We start from the raw sequence: 26,269 nt of genomic DNA, 5'->3' as shown, positions 1-26,269 counted from the left end.
GAGTGTTGTTGGAGCTGCACTCATCCAGGCAAGTGGAGAGTATTCCATCACACTCCTGACTTGTGCCTTGTAGATGGTGGAAAGGTTTTGGGGAGTCAGGAGGTGAGTCACTCACCGCAGAATACCCAGCCTCTGACCTGCTCTTGTAGCCACAGTATTTATATGGCTGGTCCAGTTAAGTTTCTGGTCAATGGTGACCCCCAGGATGTTGATGGTGGGGGATTCGGCGATGGTAATGCCGTTGAATGTCAAGGGGAGGTGGTTAGACTCTCTCTTGTTGGAGATGGTCATTGCCTGGCACTTATCTGGCGCGAATGTTACTTGCCACTTATGAGCCCAAGCCTGGATGTTGTCCAGGTCTTGCTGCATGCGGGCTCGGACTGTTTCATTATTTGAGGGGTTGCGAATGGAACTGAACACTGTGCTCCACACGAGCCTCCTCCCTTCCTACTTCATCTAACCCTATCAGGATACCCTTCTATTCCTTTCTCCCTCATGTACTTATCTAGCTTCCCCTTAAATGCATCTATGCTATTTGCCTCAGCTATGCCTGATGCTAGCATGTTCCAATTAGTACCACTCTTTGGGTATCCATTCTTTGACAAAAAAAAATTGGCATTAAACTTCACTAGCGAAAGCACAGCAGCTTGGAACCCTATGCTCCTTTCACCAGGGCCACCGTAAAAAGGCAGGAGACCATAAACTGATATCACTAGTCCAAGTTAGCTCACCTATCTTCTATAACTTGAGATGTCTTCTATTTGTAGAAACTCAGTCAGTTCAGTTTTGAAAGCCTGCAGCAAATTCAGTCTCGTGGCACGTAACGGCGACCTATTCCAGAGATCAATGATTCTGCATAAAGTAGTTCGTGACACCTAACTCTCTGCTTTTATAACTTGTACTGATGTCTCTTAGTCCTCCGCAGCTTATCAAGCTCAAATAACCGGGCCACCTGGATAGAATCCAATCCCTTCATTACTTTAAAGCCCTCAATCATATCCCCTTGAAGTTAACACTTTTCCAGAGTAGAAATCTACTAAAAACGTGCACTCTACCTGTCATTAGTAGTGAAGTTACTTTAAAAGCATAAAATCAAATCACGTTAGCTTAATACTTACCTATCTAGAAATATATCTGGTAGGGGCGGGTAGGTTTGCATGTCAGGCACACGTTCGTGAACTATTACCATGACAAACGATGTAAAGCCAAAGACTATGAATACATAAACAGAACCCAAAATTGTCTTCCAGTACTCTGGGTCGAGTCTTCGTGTTTGATGTTTGTATTTACCATTCTGATATTGTTCAGTACTCAAGTCTCCACCAGAACCACCACTATCCCTGGAGTGGTCGACGCCATTACACTGACAGTCTTTGCTTTGTGCTGAATTAACATGTGCACCAGTACCAGCAAGGCATTCATCGCTGGCATAACCCATCTCTGCCAAGATATCTTTGTGCTGCTTTTGTAGTTTCCGAATAGATAACATAAGCCTTTTAATATCACCCAACACTTTCAGTTCTAAAGGTGGGCAGCGTAAATCATATTCAGTCAAAGTTAATACGGCAATACCATCCAGTCTGTGCTTATTACATAGAAGATCAATGTATTCGCTGAAGCCTTCCTCCTTTAGCCACTTGGCTACATGTCTGTTGGTCCAGCGCCTGATATTAAACTGGCTTCCCGTCATGTTTCAACTGCAAAATAAAAACACAAAGGTCGAATAACTGGGTTGAACTACATTTGATTATTTGGCAGAAAGCCCCATAAACTGGACCAGTGTAAAAATAATTTTTACTGTTGTATAAGAAAATGTTTCTAAGTATGAAGGTTCCTCATTTTACTTGAGCATTTCAATGCAAGACATTGCTTGTCCTAGAAGGTCTATACCATTTGAAGTTAATATAAACTGAATTAACTCTAGACACCACAAGCTGCAGTTCATGAAACACAGGCTAATGAAAATAGCCTGCACTGTAGTCTCAATGAAATAATTATGTTTTTTCTTGTACAAAATTTACTATAGGCTTCAAAGCTGTCAATACAGACATTCCTAGTAAAGCTGCATCCACATGTAAATACATTCATTACATTTCAGAGCTATTTTAAAACCAAGTCCCAATTGGTTCCTGGTTTCATTAGAATTAGTACAACCACTCCCATTACGTGAAATAGGTTAAGATGGATCAGACGTGCATTTAACAAGATGCTACTGTATTTTACTAAAAAAATATATATTTTTTTGAAAGTCACCTTTGGACTCAATCTTTTTATGAAAAATATAATTGAGCTGAAAATGATTATATTTGCACAAAAGTAATCCCGATTGTCTAAGTAGCTAATCCTGAGTAAATAATGTAACCCCACCCCTCAATACAATGCACAATGAAAAAACTAACTCAGGCGTCAACCTCTTGGATTGCTTTCTCTGCCCTTTGTGACTCATACTTTCAGTCCAACCCTGCACAATGAGCAGCTGCTCCTCAGATTTAAAAAGTACAATAAAATCTAGCAAACACTAACATATCAAATATTATTACCAATGCCAAGTAAATATCTTGAACTTTATTAAAAACTTGATGTTATCCTATGGCCATCAGGGATGTCAAGAGAATCGCGAGCACAGCTCATTACGCTCAGACCATTAAATATATTACTGCACATTGGAGAGATCATCTACACCAGAGAATGGAGCACAGCCTGTAATAAATAAATCAATATCAAACAGTGACTAATATACAGATGCGAGAGAAATTTTGGGAAGAAACGTGATATTCTTCCAAAATTAACAGAAGGTGCTGGGATCATCAATACAAGTCCACCTGCCAACACAGCCATGTAAGATTTACTGTGATGCTATAGGAAAAACAAATTGTTTACCTTTGTGCCCAGTGTTTAATTGCAATATTCAATTTGATTTGCTCCCAAGTCATCCAACATATCCAACTCAAAGAAACTAATGAATGCTCGGCTTTTCAAAAAAACGAGTAAAAAAAGATGCACATTTCAATTAACACCGTTATACTATATGACACCCCCAAAACTTGTCCCTAAGGTATCCTCCTCCTTTCCTCCCTCAGTCTCTGCACTGAGTGACCCCTATTCCTTAGTGATTTCAATCTCCATCTCAACTCCCTTTGCACTCTCTCCTCTGAATTCACTGCCCTCTTTTCCTTCCTAAATCTCTCCCTCTGTACTCTAAACTCTCCTACCCATATTCACGGTGACCCCCTCCACCTTGCCATTTTCTGTGTCGTCTTTTCTTCCATGGTCTCGGTCATAGACAAGGCCATCTCTGACCATTTTCTTGTATCCGTCACCAACCACATCACCCTTACCTCCTTCCAGTGAATCAGGCCGTTTGCAACTCGAGTCCTATTCAATCCCAAGCTGAATTTCTGACCCCATATCCCCTCCATCACAAATATTGTCTACTTCTACCACCCGTCCACTGCTACCTCTACCATTTGCTGCTGAGACCCTCATCCATGCATTTGTCACCTACAAACTCAACTATTCCATGCTCTTTTGGCCTGACTCCCATCCTCCATCCTCCGTAAACGTCAGCTCATCTAAAACCTGGTGCGGGATAGGATACGAGCAGCAAAGTCCCACTCATCAATCACACCCGTCCTTGCTGATTGGACATGTTGGGTGACCAAGAACCAATTTAAAATTCTGATCATGTTTAAATCCTTTCATGGCCTTGCCCCTCCCCATCTCTAGCCTCCTCCAGCCCTATAATCTTTGCAAAATCTCTGCTCCTCTAACTCTGGCCTTATGTACATCCCCCTCCTTTTGCCGTCTTGCTTTCAGCCGCCTAGGCTCCACACTCTGGAATTACCCGCCTAAACCTGTCCACCTCCCCCTCCTCCTTCAAAACCCACCTCTTTCACCAAGCTTTTGGCCACCCCTCCTGCTTTGGCTCAATGTCCATTTATTTCTGATTATGCCTCTGAAGCGCCTTCAGTCATTTTTCTACATTAAGGGACTATATAAATGCAAATTACTGTTGTTATAATTAAGGATAAGACAATCGTTAATTTAACCAAGACAAACACAACAAATTTGACTTAAGAATTACAGCAACACAATTACAGCCTTTGCGGGATGAACCTAATGTAGCACAACAGGGAACGTTAGCATTTTTTGGCTTATATATCACAAGTTAAAAAGCACCAATATGCTCTTCCAGTTTGAGTTTGTACCTTCCAAATAATTCAATGTGATTTCAAAGTAGGTTCACCTTTCGTTGCAATATACTGGTTTGGGTTTTCTTTTTCTGTGGTGTGTTGTTCTTGGCATCTACGTTATGCCTTCAACGTGTCATCTGGAATCTTTATCTGACTTCAGCTAGCACCTTGCATGTACTTAAAGTGATGCTATACCTCTTATAGCTATCACAACCATTGCCACGGACTCTCAACGCAGCTATGAACACAATCTAACTGCTCTGTACAGATGTCTGTCTTCTCCAAAGTTCTTCTGACTTCTGAACTAAAAATCAACTGAAACTTCAAATTAAACCGAAAAATTTAGGGCAGTTCTTTCTACAATACTCTGCATTGTAGTGATGTTTATTCCATGAATGATACCATTGGGCAACGAAAGAACTCACCCAAAAATGCAAATCAGGTACAGCAGTGAATTTACTGTGATTACAATCTTTACCCATCCTTGACTTTCCACTGTTTTCTTTTATATTGTTAAGTCTCAGGAAAGCAATGCAAGAACTCTGCTCTCCCGCACTTCTAATCACAAATAGAGTAGACGTTTTCCCTGTAAACCAGCTGCAGAGTTCATCCCAGCATGCAGCGTATGCACAAACAGGCTGTGACAAGTAATATCAGAACGGCCAAAACGCACCGTTTTCAAACCAGTGTGCTGATATCATGACATTTGAGTCACACTGTCACTACAGGGGATCACGTTGCAGTCGAGCTCATTTACTGGGACATGGCAGACCTGCAGCAGTGGGGAAGTCCCAGTTTAAAAATAAAGGGTCTTCTGGTCACAGTCTTAAATCCGCCAGATTAGGTTGCTGCAGGTTGCACAAGACAAGTGAGTCAGAAGTCTGCAGCACAAGAGCACTATAAAAGCAGCTTAATGATTCAACATCATGATAAGGCTCGTTCTCCTTGTACTGTACCTTTAGGAAGACTGGTTGTGCTGGACAGATAAGGTTAGCAGGTCATTTTCCACTTAATTTGTAGCAGATGAGGCTAGTCCTTAGTTTCATTGCTTGAATGCCCAAATACTTACAGGCATTAAAAGACTCACTGAGGACTGAGGATGGATGAAATAGAAATATGTTAAAAGGTACTCCACAGAATTCACAATACAACAAAAAAAATATTTTGGATAATTGGTTTGCATTAACTTCTTGCATCAAGCATTAATAGTCATGCACATTCAAAATAATAAGAAAATGTGGTGTTAATTTGTCCTCATTGAGCTTTTTTAACATTTGCTACATTTATTGGTTTTGGAAAGTACTTGTCTGTTGTTCAATAAAAACTTCTATATTTTCTTCCTGAATCCTTTGACTTCATTAGCATCTACCCAGCTGGCAACTAATGCTACATCAGTTTTTTCCGTCCCATTTCACTGTACATCTAATTTCCATACTGTCTACCTTCAACTAAACGTTTAATCAAGTGTGGTAGAAACTACTCCTCCACATGTTTTTTTTCCTCTTCCACCACTCATCCACTCTCTTCACTTTGGTCCCTCAGTCACTCCTCTTCAGTGTCTGTTTCCTTTCCTCTCAATGAGACAACAAAACAATTCTGAGAGTGGTTAGGATGTGGAACTTGTTACCACATGGAATAGTTGAAGCAAATAGCAAAGATGCATTTAAGGGGAAGCTAGATAAGTACATGAGGGAGAAAGGGATAGAAGGGTATGCTGATAGAGTTAGACGAAGTAGGGTGGGAGGAAGCTCATAAATACCGCATAGACCAGTTGAGCTGAATGACCTTTTTCTGTATTGCAAGTTCTATGTAACACAAACTTTTGATTCTGGAAGGCAATTTGTCGAAGATTTTAAGTGACCCTTTTGAATGATAAAAGATTTTTGCATTGCAATAATCAGATGAAAATTGGAATTCGTGACACCACTATTAACTACAGCAATATTCAAAAAATACATTTCCTTATTTAATGTATGTTACAATTACAAAATATTAACCATGAAGGACTGAAGAATTAATTAGACCATGGGCACTTTGCAATGCCAATAAACGTGAAAAAACACTAAGATTAATAAAAGTCCATAGGTACATTACAGACCATGTTAGAAATGTAAACGAAACAAGTGGCAACTGCAGGACTCCAACCTAAATTGTTCTTGCCAATTTGCTGCTGATGACAATACTTACCAAAGCAGAGCACTGCATCTTTTTCTTCTCAAAGTGCTTCACACAGCAATTTACTTTTGTAGTGCAGTGACAGTTATTAGGCAAAAGCACAGAGATGAATGACCATATAGTCTGTTCTTTCTTGCTGACATTTGTTGTGGGAGGTACACTGGACAGAAAACCAGAACTTCTGCTATTCTTGACAGTGCCATGGGTGGCTTCAGCGTGGCAGCGTTAGGTCTGAAAAGACAGGGAGCTGAATTAGGTCTGAAAGGACCTGACTAGACACCAGGAGTCCCAGATTGCATTACTCCAGAGAAAAATGTCAAACAAAGAATGAAGATTTGTGTACACGTCTGGAAGATTTAGGCTATCCAGTACATTAACTTTTGGTGCTCAATAACCAATACCAATACCAAGGAGCTGCAATGGCATACAGTGGGGAAAGTCAAAAACATTGACTAATACAATAAAAAAGGCATTTCTAAATTGATGCAGAGATCGCAGAAGAACAGCTTACATTTATATAGCACCTCAACGTAGAAACACATCGCAAGGCACTTCACAAAGTGTAATCAGACAAAAGTGGATGTCAAGCCAAAGAAGATGATATTACGAGGGGTGACTAAAAAACTTAGTCCAAGTGGTGAGTTTTAAGGAGGGTCAAAGGAGGACAGGTTAGTGCAAAGGTTTAGGGAAAGAATCCCAGAATGCAGGCCCTAGACGGCTGAAGGCATGGCCACTAATAGTGGAGTGAAAGGAGTGGAGGATACACAAAAGGCCAGAGTTGGAGGAACGCAGAGTAATCGGAGCGTTTTTGAGCTGAAGGTTATAGAGATAGGTAAGGGTGGGGCCATGAAGCGATTTAAACACAAGGTTGAAAATTTTAAATTTGAGGTGTTGGGGGATTGGGAGCCAGTGCAGATCAGCGAGGACCAGGACAGGAATTGGTGTGGGATAGGATACGGGCAGCAGAGTTTTAGATGAGATGAAACTTATGGAGGGTGGAGGATGGGCGGTCAGTGTTGGAATAGTCGAGTCTGGAGGTGACAAAGACGTGGATGAGGTTTTCAGCAGCAAGTGGGCAGAGATGGGGGTTGGAAGGAGAAGAGATGGGGGTTGGAAGGAGAAGAGATGGGGGTTGGAAGGAGAAGAGATGGGGGTTGGAAGGAGAAGAGATGGGGGTTGGAAGGAGAAGAGATGGGGGTTGGAAGGAGAAGAGATGGGGGTTGGAAGGAGAAGAGATGGGGGTTGGAAGGAGAAGAGATGGGGGTTGGAAGGAGAAGAGATGGGGGTTGGAAGGAGAAGAGATGGGGGTTGGAAGGAGAAGAGATGGGGGTTGGAAGGAGAAGAGATGGGGGTTGGAAGGAGAAGAGATGGGGGTTGGAAGGAGAAGAGATGGGGGTTGGAAGGAGAAGAGATGGGGGTTGGAAGGAGAAGAGATGGGGGTTGGAAGGAGAAGAGATGGGGGTTGGAAGGAGAAGAGATGGGGGTTGGAAGGAGAAGAGATGGGGGTTGGAAGGAGAAGAGATGGGGGTTGGAAGGAGAAGAGATGGGGGTTGGAAGGAGAAGAGATGGGGGTTGGAAGGAGAAGAGATGGGGGTTGGAAGGAGAAGAGATGGGGGTTGGAAGGAGAAGAGATGGGGGTTGGAAGGAGAAGAGATGGGGGTTGGAAGGAGAAGAGATGGGGGTTGGAAGGAGAAGAGATGGGGGTTGGAAGGAGAAGAGATGGGGGTTGGAAGGAGAAGAGATGGGGGTTGGAAGGAGAAGAGATGGGGGTTGGAAGGAGAAGAGATGGGGGTTGGAAGGAGAAGAGATGGGGGTTGGAAGCTCAGCTCAGGATCAAACTCAGGAGCCTGAAACTGCGAATAGTCTGGTCCAACTCGAGATAGTGGCTAGCAAGGAGATGAAATTGGTGATGAGGGAACAGAGTTTGTGGTGGGGGCTTTAGTCTTCCCAATGTCTAATTGGAGAAAATTGCAGCTCTTCCAGGAGTAGATGTTGGGCATGCAGCCTGACAACACAGAGGCAGCGGAGGAGCGAGAGAGGTGGTGGAGAGGTAGAACTGGGTGTCGTCAGCGTATGTGTGGAAGTTGATCCAATGTCTGCATATGATGTTGCCAAGGGGCAACATATAGATGGGGAAGAGGAGGGGTCCAAGCACAGATCCTGAGGAGACTCTAGAAGTAACAGTGCAGGGGCAGAAAGAGACCCATTGCTGGAGATGCTCTGGCTATGGTTGGATATGCAAGACTGTAACCAAGCAAGGCCAATCCCACTGAGCTGGACAATGGAGTAGAGACGTTGGAAGGGAATGGTGTGGTCGGACGTCAAAGGCTGCAGGGAAATCAAGAAGGATGAGAAGGGATAGTACACCACGGTCACAGTACAGAGGACGTGAGACTGATTAGCGGCCATTTCAGTGCCATAGCAGGGGCAGAAGACTGATTGGAGAGATTCAAACATGTAGTGCGGGGAAAAGAGGCACGTGTTGTCGCCTCTGAAATCAGTGTCAAGGACTTGAAAGGAACGGGAGGTTGGAGGTGGTAGTTTGCAAGAACAGTAGGGTCATGGCTAAATTTTTTAAGGTGGGGGCGGGGTGGTTTACGAAGGAGGAGGACAGTACCTAAGGAGAGGGAACCATTTGTAATGTCGGGTACTATGGGGGCCAGGAAGGGAACAGGAGGGGAACTTGAGTGGCCAGCAGTTAAGTGGGAATGGGATCAAGGGAACCGGCAGTTGTTCTCATGGACAAGATGAGTTTGGAAAGGGCACAAGGGGAAACAGGAGAGAAACTGGAGAAAACACAGGTTTAAGGCTAGGCGGGTGGGGGGCTTGGTGGACAAGGGGAGGCGGGGTTGCGGCAGAAGCAGCCGAACAGATGGTCTCAATCTTAGTGACAAAAAAGTTCACGAGCTCTTTGCATTTGCTGGAGATGAGGGTAGTGGGGCAAGCAGATGGTTATACGAACATACAAAATTGACGGGCCAGGTAGTGAAGAAAAAAAGCTAGGGGTTATCCTTATTCTCCAGGACAATCCGAGGATAGTGAGCAGTTTTGGCAGAGGACACCAATTCTTGATGGTGCTTTGTGCGGTCAAAATCAATACCCCTGACTTACAAGCACTGTTCTCACCTTTTTGAACCATCAGTGTGCCACCAGTGATTATGAAGAACTTCGGAGGGCCAGGACGATAGACAGAGGCATACATTTTTCTCACCCGAGGGGCAGAAGTCACCTGCTTTATATTGTCAGGTTCCATTGATGGGAGTCCCACATGCCTTGCGCCAATAATATGTTACCAATATAAAGCACTTTTAAGCAGCTAAGCAAGTGAATCTGGCAGCAGCACCTGCCATTGGCTGCAGTTTTTAAGAATGTAAAAGTTACAATAAAAGCATTTCAAATTAGTTTCATTCCTTTGTGATTTTTGAACTTGTAGCTTGCCATGCTGGCATAACTAGCCAAAGTCTGCCTAGCTCTAACCTGCAACTTACTTTCAGGATTTCACAATACAAAGTTGGGTACAATCATACAGTGATATACCACTGGTGAATATTTCAGACTTTGTCTTTAAATATTTTCTAATTATTTACAGATTTATCTTGTAACTTTCCAAACCATATATATTTTAACAGTATTGCAGTTTTTTCTATTGTAAGTGCACAGAATGAACTTTAACCCATCCAAATAGTCAATGGTTGCAACAGATTAATAATAATGGGGATGATAATTAAATATATCATTGATATGCCAAAAAATTACCCTAGGAATAAAAACAGAAACTGCCTGAGAAGCACAGCAAGTCAGACAGCATCTGTGGAGAAAGAATCAGAGTTAACGTTTCAGGTCGACTTTTCGTCAGAAGTGGAAGATGTTAAGAGTTTGAGCAAGTACAGAGCCAGGGAAAACGGGGAGGAAAGAACAAAAGGGAAGGTCTGTGATAGGGTAGAGAGCACGAGTGATTAAATGACAAAAGGGATGATGGTGTGAGGCAAGGAAGGTGCTAATGGGACAGGTTAAAAAACAAAAGATTGATCAGGAGTAGCTGTAAATAGCAGCAGCAGGACCATTACCTGCACTAGCTGACCGAAAAAATGGGAGCAGTGGTTATGATCTGAAGTTACTGAAATCAGTGGCGAGTCCAGAAGGTTTAAAGTGCCTAAATGAAAGATGAGGTGCTGCTCCTCGAGCTTACGTTGAGATTCATTGGAACAGCTTAAGAGGCCGAGGAAAGAGAGGTCAGAGTAGGAGTGGGAAGGGGAATTAAAATGGCAGGTCAGGGTCACGCTTGCGGAAGAGCAGAGGCGTTCAGCAAAGCAATCACCCAGTCTGCATTTGGTCTGCCCAATGTAGAGGAGACAGTGTGCAGTGAATACAGTATACTAAATTGAAAGAAGTACAAGTAAAGGGAGGGGGAAGACGTGTTTGTTTCCCCTCCCCTTTCAGCATTCCGAAGGGACCGCTCCCTCCACTCTTCCATCACCCGCTCTCCTCCCCACGGCACCTTCCTGTGCGAGCGCAGGAGATGCAACACATGCCCCTTCACCTCCTCCCTTCCCACCGTCCAGGGCCCGAAACACTCCCTCCAGGTGAAACAGCAGTCTACTTGTACTTCTTTCAATTTAGTACACTGGATTCGCTGCATGCAATGCGGTCTCCTCTACATTGGGGAGACCAAACGCAGATTGGGTGATCGCTCTGCTGAACAACTCTGCTCTTCCGCAAGCATGGTCGCTTGCCATTTTAATTCCCCTTCCCACTCCTACTCTGACCTCTCTGTCCTCGGCCTCTTACACTGTTCCAATGAAGCTCAATGTAAACTCGAGGAACAGCACCTCATCTTTCGTTTAGGCAATTTACAACCTTCCGGACTCAACACTGATTTCAGTAACTTCAGATCATAACCACTGCTCCCATTTTTTCGGTCAGCTAGTGCAGGTAATGGTTCTGCTGCTGCCATTTACAGCTACTCCTGATCAATCTTTTGTTTCTTAACCTGTCCCATTACCATCTTCCTTGCCTTGCACCATCATCCCTTTTGTCATTTAATCACTCGTGCCCTCTACCGTCTCCCCTCTCCCCTCTCTCAGACCTTCTCTTTTGTTCTCTTCCCCCCCCCCAGTCTTTCCCTGGCTCTGTACTCGCTCAAAAACTTTAACTCTTTTAACATCTTCCTGTTCTTTCGAAAGGTCTTCGACCTGAAACGTTAACTCTGTTTCTTTCTCCACAAATGCTGCCTGAATTGCTGAGCTTCTCCAGCATTTCCTGTTTTTATTTCTGATTTCCAGCATCCGCAGTATTTTGCTTTTGATTTCGAATTACCCTAGAACACCTGTGTATGGATAAAACAAACAAATTGCATCCGTTTTTAATCAAATGGACATGACCTTTAAAAATGTTACAGGGATGTTTTGCTCTCTTCAAATCACTTCTCACCTACACAGTATCACACTGTAGCCAGGAGGTTCAGACGGAGTTCAGCCTGCTTTACAGCTGCTGTTAACATCACTCCACATCAGAAAACAAAATGCATAACCATGCAGGACAAGTAGGCTATCTATCCAGCATTCTTTTTCCTCTCTCTCTCTCTCTCTCTCTAAAGGTGATGCATTTCATGACAGCCAAGTGCTCAGTGAATTGCAGCACGATCCGGCCACTGACCTGCAAAACTCAACCACTGGATGTCAGTTCAGGCAGGATTTAAACCCAAGTCCCAGAACAGGAGTTGGTTGTTCTCTCATTAGAGGGCCCAGGTCAGCCTACTGGATGAAACAATTTTCATTAAATACAGTGACAGATGTTATCTTAAACTGACTTACACAACTGTGGAATGTTGATTAAGGTCAAGGAACTCAAGTAACTTTAACCAAACTTTTACTGCCAACAATATGAAATACTCAGAAGTGCAGGACTCATTCTTCAGCAAAGGACCGGATGGACTGCAGCTTAAAATCTCTCATGTCAAACATACACAGAACTCCCAAAACTATATTGGCTTTTCCATCAACATTTTTTCACAAAAGTGTAATGTACTCAGAAATAATGTCCCATGCATACTGAAAAGTCATCACGTTTCATTCCTCTCTCAAAAAGTATGAATTTGGGAAGCCCCAACACATGGATAAGGAGTTTGAAATCCCTCCATGGCTTCAGCCCACCTCTGCAACTTCCTCCAACCCTATGTCCAAGCTCTCAACCTCTGCTCCACTAACTCTGGTTTACTGAACATTTCTCTTCACTCCACGATCTGTTACTGAGTCATCAGCCATCATGTCCCTGCACTCGTCCTAAAACTCTCCCCAACTTCAAATGCCGCCTCAAAGCCAATCACTTCAACCACTCTTCAGTTACTTCCCCAACCCTCGTCCCATCTTCTGCTCAGTGTCAGTTCCTCACTGTGAAGTGCCTGGGACATGTTTACAACACTAAAATACTATGAAAGTCCAAGTTGTTAGTGATTTTTTAAAAATGTATTCTTGTAATTATGGATGGACTTTCAATACAGATTAGAATATCAATCTCTAATCAGTTATCAAGGCATCAATCCAAGAAGTTAAGGGGGCTCACTGTAGTTTCAATTAACTCCAAACTCTTCTGGCACCTGGGTCGATAACCAGAGGTCATAGATTTAAAATAATTGGCAAAAGAACTAGAGGGGAAATTAGGAGAATTTTTTTTTCCACAGAGGGTTGTTAAGATCTAGAACGCACTACCTGAAAGGGTGGTGGAAGCAGATTCCATATGAACTTCCAAAAGGCAACTGGACATGTACGTGAAAAGGACTAATTTGCAGGGGAATGGGGAAAAAGCTGGTATGTTGAACAGCTCTTTCAAAGAGCCACAGGCACAAACAGTCCAAATGGCCTCCTTCTGTGCTGTAAGATTCTATGACTCTGTACATTACCTCCTTGGCAACAGTATAAAAGTCACTCTTGTTCATACTGTAATCCTTGCCAATTGAAAGCTGCCAATAATCTGCATTTAAAATCACAAAGATGCGTGGATTTCTTTCTCCAATGCTGCTTTTGTATTGGTATCACCCAGCTTTAAATGCTCAAGCCATGTAAAATGCACTGGTATCCAGCCAGTCTTTCCAATACATTTATGCACTTTTGCTTTTAAAGTATCACCACTGCTTGCTTGTAAAGCATGATTTGATCTGTATAGGACCTGGATTTGAAAAAGAATACATGAAACTAAGTAAAGTACAGCAAAGGGGCTACAGGTAACTTTAAGTACTCATGTAACATTGCAGCTTCCAGTATTCTGAAATCCCACTCTCAACTAGAACTGAAACTGGAATTCAGTACAATCATAGCACTGGCCAGGATATCAGGGGATTGTTAAAGCACAATATGCGATATCAGCAACACTTAGCAATCTGTTCCAAAGTCCCTGGAACACGTAATATTCTAATCTCTGCTAAAAGCTGACTTCTATCTTCAAAAATTCAACTGAACAAAAAGAAATAACTTTTTTCTATTCCACAAAACAAATATCACATTCTAGGGACTTCTCGGCACCTTTTGGCTACTTAAGAAAACATTTTAGAAGATCATTTAGCTCGTGAAGTTGTTTGTGTCAGTGAAGGATATCTGACCCAATTTATACCCTCTTGTCTTGAAGATCTGCTCGGAAAGTCTGTTCAGGGGAATTTCTGAAGGTCTTGCCATAGATGGCAAGTTATCATTAGTGAAACCTGTAAACAACGTGCATGACAAAAGCCTTATCAGACCAAGTTAAGACCATTAGGTTTTGTTTGACCTTTTACCTCTGGGCTTCAGCTATTTACAATCTATATTAATGACTTAGATAGAGGGACCGAGTTTAATGTGTCCAAGTTTGCTGACGATACAAAGCTAGGTGGGAAAGTAAGCTGTGAGGAGGGCACAAAGAGTCTGCAAAGGGATAGAGACAGGTTATGAGTGGGCAAGAAAGCGGCAGATGGAGTATAATGTGGGGAAATGTGAGGTTATTCACTTTGGTAGGAAGAATAGAAAAACAGAATATTTTTTAAATGGTGAGAAACTATTAAATGTTGGTGTTCAGGGAGATTTGGATGACCTAGTACAAGAAACACAGAAAGTTAGCATGCAGGTACAGCAAGCAATTAGGAAGGCAAATGGCATGTTGGCCTTTATTGCAAGGGTGTTGGAGTACAAGAGTAAGGAAGTCTTGCTACATTTGTACAGGGCTTTGGTGAGACCACATCTGGAGTACTGTGTACAGTTTTGGTCTCCTTATCTAAGGAAGAATATACTTGCCTTAGTGGTGCAACGAAGGTTCACTGGGATGAGAGGGTTGTCTTATGAGGAGAAATAGAGTAGAATGGGCCTATACTCTCTGGAGGATAAGAGGTGATCTCATTGAAACATAAGATTCTGAGGGGGCTTGACAGGGTAGATGCTGAGAGGTTGTTTCCCCTGGCTGGAGAGTCTAGAACTAGGGGCATAGTCTCAGGATAAGGGGTTGACCATTTAAGACTGAGATGAGGAGGAATTTCTTCACTCAGGGGGTTGTGAATCTTTAGAATTCTCTACTCCAGAGGGCTGTGGATGCTGAGTCGTTGAGTATATTCAAGGCAATATAGATTTTTGGACAAGAGAATCAAGGGAAATGGGGATCAGGCAGGAAAGTGGAGTTGAGGTTGAAGATCAGCCATGATCTTACTGAACGCGGAGCAGGCTCGAGGGGCTGTATGGCCTACTCCTGCTCCTATTTCTTATGTTCTTATGTGCCTTACGTGTCCAATATCTAGATATTTGCAGTGAACCAAGGGATCAAACAAAGCCAAAATACAGTGAGTTTTTCTCATAAAAATCACTTGCATCTACTTCACTGAAACTCATGTAAAACTGGACTTTAATCAAGGCCCCTAACCATTACTATATGAGGGGAAGGGGGGGCCTTGCTGACTTTCCATACAGCCCCCCCTTACTCTCAGATACTTTTAGAAGGACAGCTGAATTGGGTCAAGCCTATTCTAGACATACTTTCTAACTCCTTTCAAGTTCACTTAGTGAACAAAGTCGTGCAAATATGTATCTCTCCTACTTGTATCAGACTGCTCAAACATCCACAGGATGTTGGAGGTAACGTCTGAACCTCAGAAAATGCCTCCGATGACCTAACTGAGAAACCCGCCAAGTTTAACAGGCTACTTCTCACCCAATAACTACTGGCACAATTGAATTGTTACATAATTGTGGCAGTTCCTTTGAAATAACATGATGCAAGACACCAACATTTATACAGGACACATCTGGGCAGAACAACTTTAGCCTCCTATTGTTCTGTAGGATACTATACAAGGTATAGTATTTTCACTTATTAGCACCATTTCAAAAATTCATTTTCTTTTTTTTTTACAGCTTATTTTTCCAAGACTGACTATTCGAATCAAAATATTGAAGTCAGGGGAACTGGCTTTGGAAAGTGGGCGGGAGCTGAATTTTCTTTTTAAGAAGGACATAATGACAAATGTACTCTGTAGCAAATGATAATTTAGTCCCCATTCAAGGTCATGCTCTAATTTCTGCAAGCTAATTCCCCTAAGTCTAGTCATCAGCCCTCATTACTTAAGTAAAAATCATCCAATATCCTATTATAGATAAGTTCCATTTTTAGCATTAAAAACTGGGAGAAAATCAGGATGGGGGTGGGGGGGGAAAGAGAACTAGACCCCAAAAATCCAGCGATTCAGTGAAAAATCAGTATCAAATGGAAAATCACTCAAACTCAAGACAACAAAGTAAAACATAAGGCACAGTTAAGTTAAATAACAACTCATCACAGACACCACTTTATATATGATGCATAAAATCAACGTCTGAGAACATTACTGTGTATTTAGAATCAATCCCATAATCAGCACTATGTTCTTTCCACCCCTTTTACAATTCCTGTTATTAGGACCCAAGTTAAGAAGGTCCTATGGATCTCCCTTTAATTGTCTATTTACAGGCAAAAGAAGACAAGAGAGAAAGAGATAGAAACATCAGTACTTATTTATGAACATACAAAATGCAGATATGTTATATAACACACACTACTCTTGATAGAGTGCACATTTTGAAAGGTGAATGAGTTGTGCGTGTTGTAACAAATTATGAAGCAAAATATACAGCTACCATAGCCAGTGCCATTTACCAGTGTTCGCTATTTTAGAAGCCGAGAATATTACACCAGATGAATGTTGACTTTAGTCGTGCCAGAATTGTTATGAGGAAAACATCACATGTTCAGTCATTTACACCAGCTGATTACTTTAGGTTGGAAAGCTTAAATTGAGCATAGAAAATACATATTGCAAAGCCTCTATTTATTTTCTGCAGAAAATTAGACCAAGACACCTATGAGTATACGTGTGACATTACACAAACATCTCTGGATGCAATTCAAGGCAAGAAAACAGCAGGAAACTTCTGGAGGGGGAAGAAAATAATTTCTTAACTGATCAGCCCCAGCTGGAGGCATGTATGCTGTCTTGCTTATAATAGTGCTGCCTATATTACTCTAGAGGTACAGGTAGTCACCTTGCAAAGGGCTTTCACTTCATGCCTCCAAAAGCAAAGCGTTGATGGTGACAAGACTGCGGCCAGCAATACTGAATTGGTTGGTTGCTAAACGGCTTCTGCAAAAGCTAAACACCTATTTTTCAAACCTGTAATACTTCTCCAAAACATTTTTGTAAACAGTGGTTAGCGTGGGTAAAGAGAGCCACATTTAATGAAAATATGCAAGACCTATTCCAGTACAGCACATTAAAGGATAGTGATGATTAAACTAAAGTCTGAATGTCATTTAAAAATCACAAGGTTTATAACTATGAGTCAGAATACGGAGCCTCATGATGATGTCATTATCACTTGAGCAATGAACAAAACCCCACTGTTACTAAATGTTAACTAGAGCTGTTGGCCCTGCACTGCCTAGGAACCATGACCAGATTGCAGACGGATAGGAATCATGAAGCCAATTCTCTCAATTTGCTCACATTAAAATGGCAGCTCTTGGGAGCAGCAACAGTGCTACTCGACTGTTGAATCTTTTTTTAAAAATGACAGGTTGTTAACACAAAATCATATTAGCAATTCTAAACAGGCTGCACCAAATTGAACAACCTTCAAGCATAAAGCTAATCCTTCTTTAAAAATTAGTGTTTAAGCTTTTTGTCCTTGTGGGCCACTTAGATGTATACCATGGAGCCTCATGGCCCATGATATTATAATCGGCTTAGATATTCCATTTTTGCTGAATTGGAGGAAATCTTCGGCGTTGTGTGGCTCCATCTACCACAGAGGTACCCCTGGCTGCAACCCATTTTCTGGTTTAGGATCACTTACATAATTTTGGCAAGTTCCCAGCTTCTGCTGAGTGGGTCTGCATGGAGTGGGACAAAGACTGGCTGCAAGATACCTCACAGCGTAACATTGCCAGCAGCCTCAGTGGGACAGATTGTATAAAATTTAAGAGAATTAGATGAGTATCTGGAGAAAAATGTGATGGGCATGACAGCTATCATGGGATACAATGTTTCCCAAACGACAGGACCAGTCAGATGGACTGCAATCGTCTTGTATATTTTGATGTAAACCATCTCTCAATATCCAAATCCCTCCTGTAGAATATAAAGTTAGGCTCAAAAACAGAATATACAGTACCTGGTTTTGACTACAGTAACTGACTCAACGTTGAGTTTATCAATTTCAAGTTATGTTGTCTGTTAGGAGAAGAATTGATCTTGAATGTGAATTTTAAAGTCACTGAGGCTCAATCAACTTGTGAAATGTTTGTCACAAACAAAGTTTCACTACAAAAAAAGTGTCATCTATCACTGGATAATGGAAAACGTTAACACTTCAGATGCGTTATTAACCTTCTATCTTTTTGAGGAACTGCCTTCTCAAATGAAATCCGTTAATACCAACACTCCATTCAACTAATTCGCGTGATTTTATTTTGATAGGTATTTTTGTACATTACACTGCCTATCCGATCCAAACAGAGAAAGCAAAGTGACCAAACGCTAATTCACATCAAGATAAAATTCATTAAAAAATGTCTGATTACTAAGTTTGTTGCATCAACAACTTCCATATGAACAATTACATTTTCCAGTCGGAGCAAAAATGAACAAAGCTCCAATTGCACTGCACAGAATAAATACGTGGGACATACGTGTATTTCCATCGATCAAGCAATTCAGAACCCCACTCACTGGAACCAGAATAAATAGGAGCAGCTCCTAAAAAACTTATTTGCCAGTAAGTATTGTATTTATATATGTTAAGACTTCACTGACCTTCATCCAGATATATAAAATAAATTAAGACATGTTTCTGACTGACCTGTCTCGCACAGCACAGAAGGTTTTTAAGTATTCATTTTTGGTAAAGGCTTGTGGATAAACAGGCAACAGTGCAATCAGCGATAGACCACCAGTCCCGGGTCCGGCTGTAGCCCCCGCACGCACTCTCTATAGCCGGGCCTTGACAACAGCCCCGCTGTCGGTTGGTCCAAGAACCCTTGGCGGCTGTTACTTACCCCGCCCACCTGCACCGTGCCAGGAGCAGATTCTGCTTCTTTTATTAAACACGGAGCCCGGCCCCGATGTCAGATCCTCGCTGCGGACCGTGTGCCCGGGAAAGCCCAGCTCCGCCTCATCATCATCAGCTCCTCAAAGGTACATGCAGCACTGCACAACACGGAGCCCGAGGGCCAGGCTCAGCGCCCCACAGCGCCCCCTGCAGTACTGGAGGTACACCCAGCACTGCACAACACGGAGCCCGAGGGCCAGGCACAGCGCCCCCTGCAGTACTGGAGGTACACCCAGCACTGCACAACACGGAGCCCGAGGGCCAGGCACAGCGCCCCCTGCAGTACTGGAGGTACACCCAGCACTGCACAACACGGAGCCCGAGGGCCAGGCACAGCGCCCCCTGCAGTACTGGAGGTACACCCAGCACTGCACAACACAGAGCCCGAACACCAGTCACAGCGCCCCCTGCAGTACTGGAGGTACACCCAGCACTGCACAACACGGAGCCCGAGGGCCAGGCACAGCACCCCCTGCAGTACTGAAGGTACACTCGGCACTGCACAACACGGAGCCCGAACACCAGGCACAGCGCCCCCTGCAGTACTGGAGGTACACCCAGCACTGCACAACACGGAGCCCGAGGTCCAGGCACAGCGCCCCCTGCAGTACTGGAGGTACACCCAGCACTGCACAACACGGAGCCCGAGGTCCAGGCACAGCGCCCCCTGCAGTACTGGAGGTACACCCAGCACTGCAAAACACGGAGCCCGAGGTCCAGGCACAGCGCCCCCTGCAGTACTGGAGGTACACCCAGCACTGCACAACACAGCACCCCCTGCATATTCGGTCCACATGATAGAATCATACAGCACAGAAGGAGACCATTGTGCCTGTGCCAGCTCTTTGAAACAGCTATCCAATTAGTCCTACTCCCCTGCTGTTTCCCTGTAGCCCTGAAATTCTTTGCCTTTTCAAGAATATACCCAATTCCATTTTGAAAGTTACTATTGAATCTGCTTCCAGCACCCCTTTCAGGTCGGGTTGTCAACTCTGGTTGGACGTATTCCTGGAGGTGTCATCACATGACCTGTGCCTCTAACCACTCCACCCCACCTTCCCTCAGCCAATTAGAAAGCAAACAGACTCTTCATTACCTGATTGGATGATTCTTGACTGTCAGTCAAACAGCCTTTTTTCCCCCATGTCCGATACTTTTGCAACTTATGAACAAAAGTGTTCAAAGAAAATTTTAAAAACACAATTTTTTGATGTCCCTGCTATTTCCTCCAGATTGCTCTCAGCTGCAGCCTGGAGATTAATCTTTAATTCCTGGAGACTCCAGGTTAATCCTGGAGGGTTGGCAACCCTACATCCAAATCATAACAGCTCGTTGTGTAAAAGATTCTCCTCATCTCCCCTCTGGTTCTTTTACCAATTATCTTAAATCTGTGTCCTCTGGTTACTGACCTTTCTGTCAGTGGAAACATTTTCTCCTTCTTTACTCTGTCAAAACCCTTCATAATTTTGAACACATCAATTAACCTTCTGTACTCAAAGGAGAACAATCCTAGCATCTCTCATCTCTGCACACAACTGAAACAGAAGAAAGGTTCTGCCCAAAACATTAACCTGCCTTTTCTCTTTACAGATGCTAACTGACCTGCTGTGTATTTCCAGCATTTGCAGTTTCTTGCTTTTGATTTGTATTAGCACAGGACTCAGATTGCACAAACAACTCTTCAACAGCAGCCCAGCTGCTATAAAAACAGCAAATGTTGAAATCACTCAGCAGGCCAGGCAGCATCTGTGGAGAGAGAAACAGAGTTAACATTTCAGGTCAATGACCTTTCATCAGAATCTAGCTGGAATCCATACTTTGGGTGATTTCCTTCCCCAAAGAGAGACTTGGAATTCACCAACACCACACAAAGCCACCCTTGCTGGATTTCCCACGGTCAGCCTTATTAAATATTCTCAGTGAGCCCCGAGCCCTGATTGAGCCTACCAGCAGGAGCTCATTGTTAGCTCAGGGACGATGGTGGGAAATAGCCTGCAGCAGTGTAGCTGTAACTCTACGAGGCTGTTGATGTTAGCTAAAAGAGCTACTTTGTTGTTACTGGACAGAAAACTCAGAACAACTGGCAACAATGCAGAGCAGCTCGATTTTCTGATGCTGTTTTGGAGATGCTTAGAATCATACAGCACAGAAGGAGGCCATTCTGCCCATCGTGCCTGTGCTGGCTCTTTGAAAGAGCTATCCAATTAGTCCCACTCCCCTGCTCTTTCTCCATAGCCCTACATTTTTTTTTCCTTTTCAAGTATTTATCCAATTCCCTTTTGAAAGTTACTATTGAATTTGCTTTCACCACCCTTTTAGGCCATGTATTCCAAATCATAACAACAATGCTTCTGTAGGAAGTGCAGCAAAGCAGGGTTGCCCTGTTTGAAACCTCAAATGACCCTCAACACAAGAGGAAGGAGGAACTTGTATTTATACACACATCGTCCGGAGAGCTCAACACACTCTTCAACCAGTTAATTACTTTTTTCCTGAAGTGCAGTCACTGTTGTTGACAACCACAACAGCCAATTAGTGCACAGTAAGGACACACAACAGCCAATTAGTGCACAGTAAGGTCACACAACAGCCAATTGGTGCACAGTAAGGACACACAACAGTCAATTAGTGCACAGTAAGGTCACACAACAGCCAATTAGTGCACAGTAAGGTCACACAACAGCCAATTGGTGCACAGTAAGGTCACACAACAGCCAATTGGTGCACAGTAAGGACACACAACAGTCAATTAGTGCACAGTAAGGTCACACAACAGTCAATTAGTGCACAGTAAGGTCACACAACAGCCAATTGGTGCACAGTGAGGTCACACAACAGAAACATAGATCAGGAATGAGAAATATTGAAACAGAAGAGAGAAAGGGAACAAATCAGTTAATTCCAGTAAGGAAGATTGGAGTGTATTGAAGGTTGGGGCTCCAATAGATGAGTTGGGAAAATACATCAAATTTGAAACGAAATAACAAGCAATTAGTACTCACCCAACAGATAATAAAAAGAAAATCCAGACAAAAAAATAGGAATGTAAAAAAGCTACTAAAAGGGAGATTAGAAATGGAATGAGGGAGTTTGAGAGAAAATTAACAAAAAAAACATAAAGGACAATAAAAAGACTTTTACAGGCACTTTAGTAGTTAAGGACAGTCATGACAGCAATAGAGCAACTAAGGGCCAAGAACCAAGGCTGACATGGAAAGTGAGGGAAAGGCAAATACTAAATAAGTACTTTGCTTCAGTTTTCACAGGAGGTGGATATTAGGATTGTAGAACCACCAGAGGTGAGTGTAGAACTGTTAGTTGAGGTTATTATTCAGAGAAGTTACTCTGACATATGGTACACTTTCCAGGCAGCACTCATGTTGTCTTATTTTAAATCCAAGGGGCACAGACTGGTTTAGCCATCCATCATCACATCTGGCTGGACCACATCAAGCACTATCAGGCCTCACTCACCTCTGACAAAACACCCAGTACCCCAGGACTATCCTGGAGAGCAAAGATAACCCCTGTTTCTTTTCTTCACTACCAACTGTCTTCTTCAACCCCTCTCACCTGTCTCCTCCATCCTCAACTCCCCCAACGTGCGAGGAGCTCTTTGACTTCTTTGTCACTAAGAATGAGACCATCCACTCAGCTGCCTCTGCTGCTTCCCTTCCCCTTGCTCGCCAAGTCAAACCACCCTCAAGATACCCCCTTGGACTAGCCCTGAAACCGTGTCTTTCTCTAGTTTTTCTCCTATCGCCCCTCCTGCCTTCCTTGAGCTAATCTTGTCCAGGAGACTCTACTTCTGTTCCCTTGACCCTATTCCCACTACACTGGAGACTACTTAACTTGCCTTCCTGGCTCCCATTCTAGCTGATGGTGTAAATGGTTCCCTCTCTTCAGGTACTGTGCCCTTCCCTTTCAAAACCACCACTACTCAGAAAACCCATCCTTGCCCCCTCTGTCTTTGAAAACTACTCATCCTTCACCAGCCTCTCTTTCCTCTCCAATACCGTGAACATGTTGCCACCTCCCAAATCCATGCCCATGTTTCCTACAACTCCATGCCTGAACCTCTCCCATCAGGTTTCCGCCCCTGCCACAGCACTGATCAAAGTCACAAATGACTGTGACCACCATGCAATATCTCTCCTCATCCTCTCTGCAGTCTTTGACATGGTCTCACAAACAGCAATGAGATAAATGATCAGATCACTTTTTTCAGTCTTGTTGGTTGAGGGATAAATGTTGACCAGACCACCAGGAGAACTCCCCTGCTCTTCTTCAATTTTTGCCATGGGATCTTTTACATCCACCAGAGAGAGCAGTCAGGGCCTCAGTTTAAGGTCTCATCCGACAGTGCAGCATTCCTTCAGTATTGCAGTGCAGTGTCAGCCTAGATTATGTGCTAAGTGTCTGGAGTGGGCCTTGAACCCACAACTTTCTGACTTAAAAGGTAAGAGTGCTACCCACTGACCCAAGGCTGACACATAAAGAACATACTGTGATTGTAAAGTAAGTCCCTAAACTGACATGATGGGAGTCATTTGGTGAATCTGTGCTACTGGCAGGGAGCTTCGCCCAGGAGTACATAACGTAATTATGGGCACGCAGTGCTCATGGTTTTGGGCATAGGTACCTAAATCTCCAACCTGCACTCCAGGAAGGCGAGATTCCCCATAGGTTAGATATACAAACTGTGCAATGGGAATAGAAGGCAGCAAATGTTACACCACTGTTCAAGATGGGAGACAGGGATAAAATGGCTAACTGTAGACCAATTAGCCTGATGTCAGTTGTGGGCAAACTCTTAGGAGCCATAATTCAAGATCAAATTTGTGAACACTTAGAAAAGGCATGAATAATCCAAAACAAAGAGAACCAACAAGGAGACAATAATCTGCCTCCACAAGATTCTTGGCTGTTGGGTCCGTATCCATTACATTATAATATTGTTAGAGTACATGGGTGAAATGGGTTAAAATATAGAATGCTCACACCAGTAAAATAAAGAAACAGCACACAAATGTAGACAGAGGTTTCAATTCTCTGCCTGAATCACCATTCTGGAGTGGCAGATTGCACCTGGCATCCTTATCATTCCCTGAACCATGAGAAGATCCATGTATGGCACTGCCTGTTAATAACCTTGTTAAAACTTAATTAAAGAATGGTCTGGAGACCTCGGGAAAGGAAAGATAAGAGGAACTTGCTCACTTTAGCGAAGTTAAGAAAGTGGCTAACAGGACGATTAAAGAGTGAGTCAGCATCCCCCAGATCAATAGGACCATTGTATCATGTACACTGTAGCTCAGAAATGTATATAAAGTTGCAGAACATTTGGATAAACATAATTTAATAGGACAAAGTCAGCATGGCTTTACGAAGGGGAAGTCATGTCTTTCAAATTTGCTTGAGTTCTTTGAGGACATAATGTACAGGGTGGATAAAGGGGAACCAGTGGACGTAGTGTATTTAGACTTCCAGAAGGCATTCGACAAGGTGCCACATAAAAGATTATTGCTCAAGATAAAGAATCACTGGATTGGGGGTAATATTCTGGCATGGGTGGAGGATTGGTTATCTAACAGGAAGCAGAGAGTTGGGATAAATGGTTCATTCTCGGACTGGCAACCAGTAGCCAGTGGTGTTCTGCAGAGGTTGGTGCTGGGTCCCCAACTCTTTACAATCTATATTAACGATTTGGAGGAGGGGACCGAGTGTAACATATCAAAGTTTGCAGATGATACAAAGATGGAAGGGAAAGTGGAGAGTGAGGAGGACATAAAAAACCTACAGGGGCATCTCGACAGGCTGGGTGAGTGGGCGGAGATTTGGCAGATGCAATACAATATTGGAAAATGTGAGGTTATGCACTTTGGCAGGAAAAATCAGAGAGCAAGTTATTATCTTGATGGCAAGAGACTGGAAAGTACTGCAGTACAAAGGGATCTGGGGGTCCTAGTGCAAGAAAATCAAAAAGTTAGTATGCAGGTGCAGCAGGTGTTCAAGAAGGCCAACGGAATGTTGGCTTTTATTGCTAGGGGAATAGAATATAAAAACAGGGAGGTATTGCTGCAGTTATATAAGGTATTGGTGAGACCGCACCTGGAATACTGCATACAGTTTTGGTCTCCATACTTAAGAAAATACATACTTGCTCTCGAGGCAGTACAAAGAAGGTTCACTCGGTTAATCCCGGGGATGAGGGGGCGGACATATGAGGAGAGGTTGAGTAGATTGGGACTCTACTCATTGGAGTTCAGAAGAATGAGAGGCGATCTTATTGAAACATATAAGATTGTGAAGGGGCTTGATCGGGTGGATGCGGTGAGGATGTTCCCAAGGTTGGGTGAAACTAGAACTAGGGGGCATAATCTTAGAATAAGGGGCTGCTCCTTCAAAACTGAGATGAGGGGAAACTTCTTCACTCAGAGGGTGGTAGGTCTGTGGAATTTGCTGCCCCAGGAAGCTGTGGAAGCTACATCATTAGATACATTTAAAACAGAAATATACAGTTTCCTAGAAGTAAAGGGAATTAGGGGTTACGGGGAGCGGGCAGGAAATTGGACATGAATTTAGATTTGAGGTTAGGATCAGATCAGCCATGATCTTATTGAATGGCGGAGCAGGCTCGAGGGGCCGATTGGCCTACTCCTGCTCCTATTTCTTATGTTCTTATGCATGTGAGCAAGGCGTGGTCATGTCATATGGAAAACGCCATAAAAAGACATTTTGATAATAAACTTGTAAGCAACTAAGTTAAATAAATCAGCTACTGTGATGGGAATTTGGATTTGTCCCGGGAAGATTGAACTCAAGAACAGTAACTCAAGAGACATTGTTTCCTAACTAAGCTTACTAGGTTGTAAGTACTTAACTTTGTTTAAGGTATTATGCTAAGATAAAATGAACTTTGCTTGTGAGCGTATTGCCTTTCTGTCATTGATCGATCTCACAAAAATAAATTGACTATTTAACAATATGATCATTCTTAAGAAGTTGTAACCTAGCTTATGCCTGTACAAGACAACGTGGTTTAAGGAGTGATCTGATATTATGCTCGAAAGAGTGACAAAAATTATGATCCCTCAAGTCATTTTGTGACTACTTTGCATCAATATTTTGTTACTAATAGTTTCTGAATTGAAAAGACAAACTTTTTGTTAGAATTTGTACATTTTTTTATTTTTATTGTTTCCTGGATAGCATTTTATTTGGAACCTGTAAGGTCTAATTAGATACTGAATTAAAATGTAGTGTTGCTCTGCAGAATCTGGACTTGCACCTGTTCAGAATCATTAC

The 26,269-nt window shown here is 42.9% G+C and overlaps 1 protein-coding gene across 3 annotated transcripts in view; it reads right to left on the bottom strand.

The window, feature by feature from the left end:
* The window catches only part of samd8 (sterile alpha motif domain containing 8), a 42,397-nt gene extending 23,321 nt beyond the window's left edge, over positions 1-19,076 (bottom strand). The window contains exons 1-4 of one of the 3 annotated variants that reach the window (XM_067972577.1): positions 18,909-19,076; positions 6,381-6,599; positions 5,150-5,286; positions 1,119-1,697 (exon numbers count right to left, since the gene is read on the bottom strand). In XM_067972577.1, coding sequence (XP_067828678.1) covers positions 1,119-1,690 — 572 coding nt within the window. In that variant the 5' untranslated portion in view covers positions 1,691-1,697; positions 5,150-5,286; positions 6,381-6,599; positions 18,909-19,076. The remainder of the gene's footprint in view (positions 1-1,118; positions 1,698-5,149; positions 5,287-6,380; positions 6,600-18,908) is intronic. The other 2 variants (XM_067972579.1, XM_067972578.1) reach the window with 2 other exon arrangements.
* Positions 19,077-26,269: the final 7,193 nt, after the last annotated feature.

This window comes from Heptranchias perlo, chromosome 36, assembly GCF_035084215.1.
Source record: "Heptranchias perlo isolate sHepPer1 chromosome 36, sHepPer1.hap1, whole genome shotgun sequence".
Classification (NCBI taxonomy): Eukaryota; Metazoa; Chordata; class Chondrichthyes; order Hexanchiformes; family Hexanchidae; genus Heptranchias; species Heptranchias perlo.
Note: the sequence above shows the minus strand (reverse complement) of the source record. Positions and strands in the feature narration are given on the sequence as shown.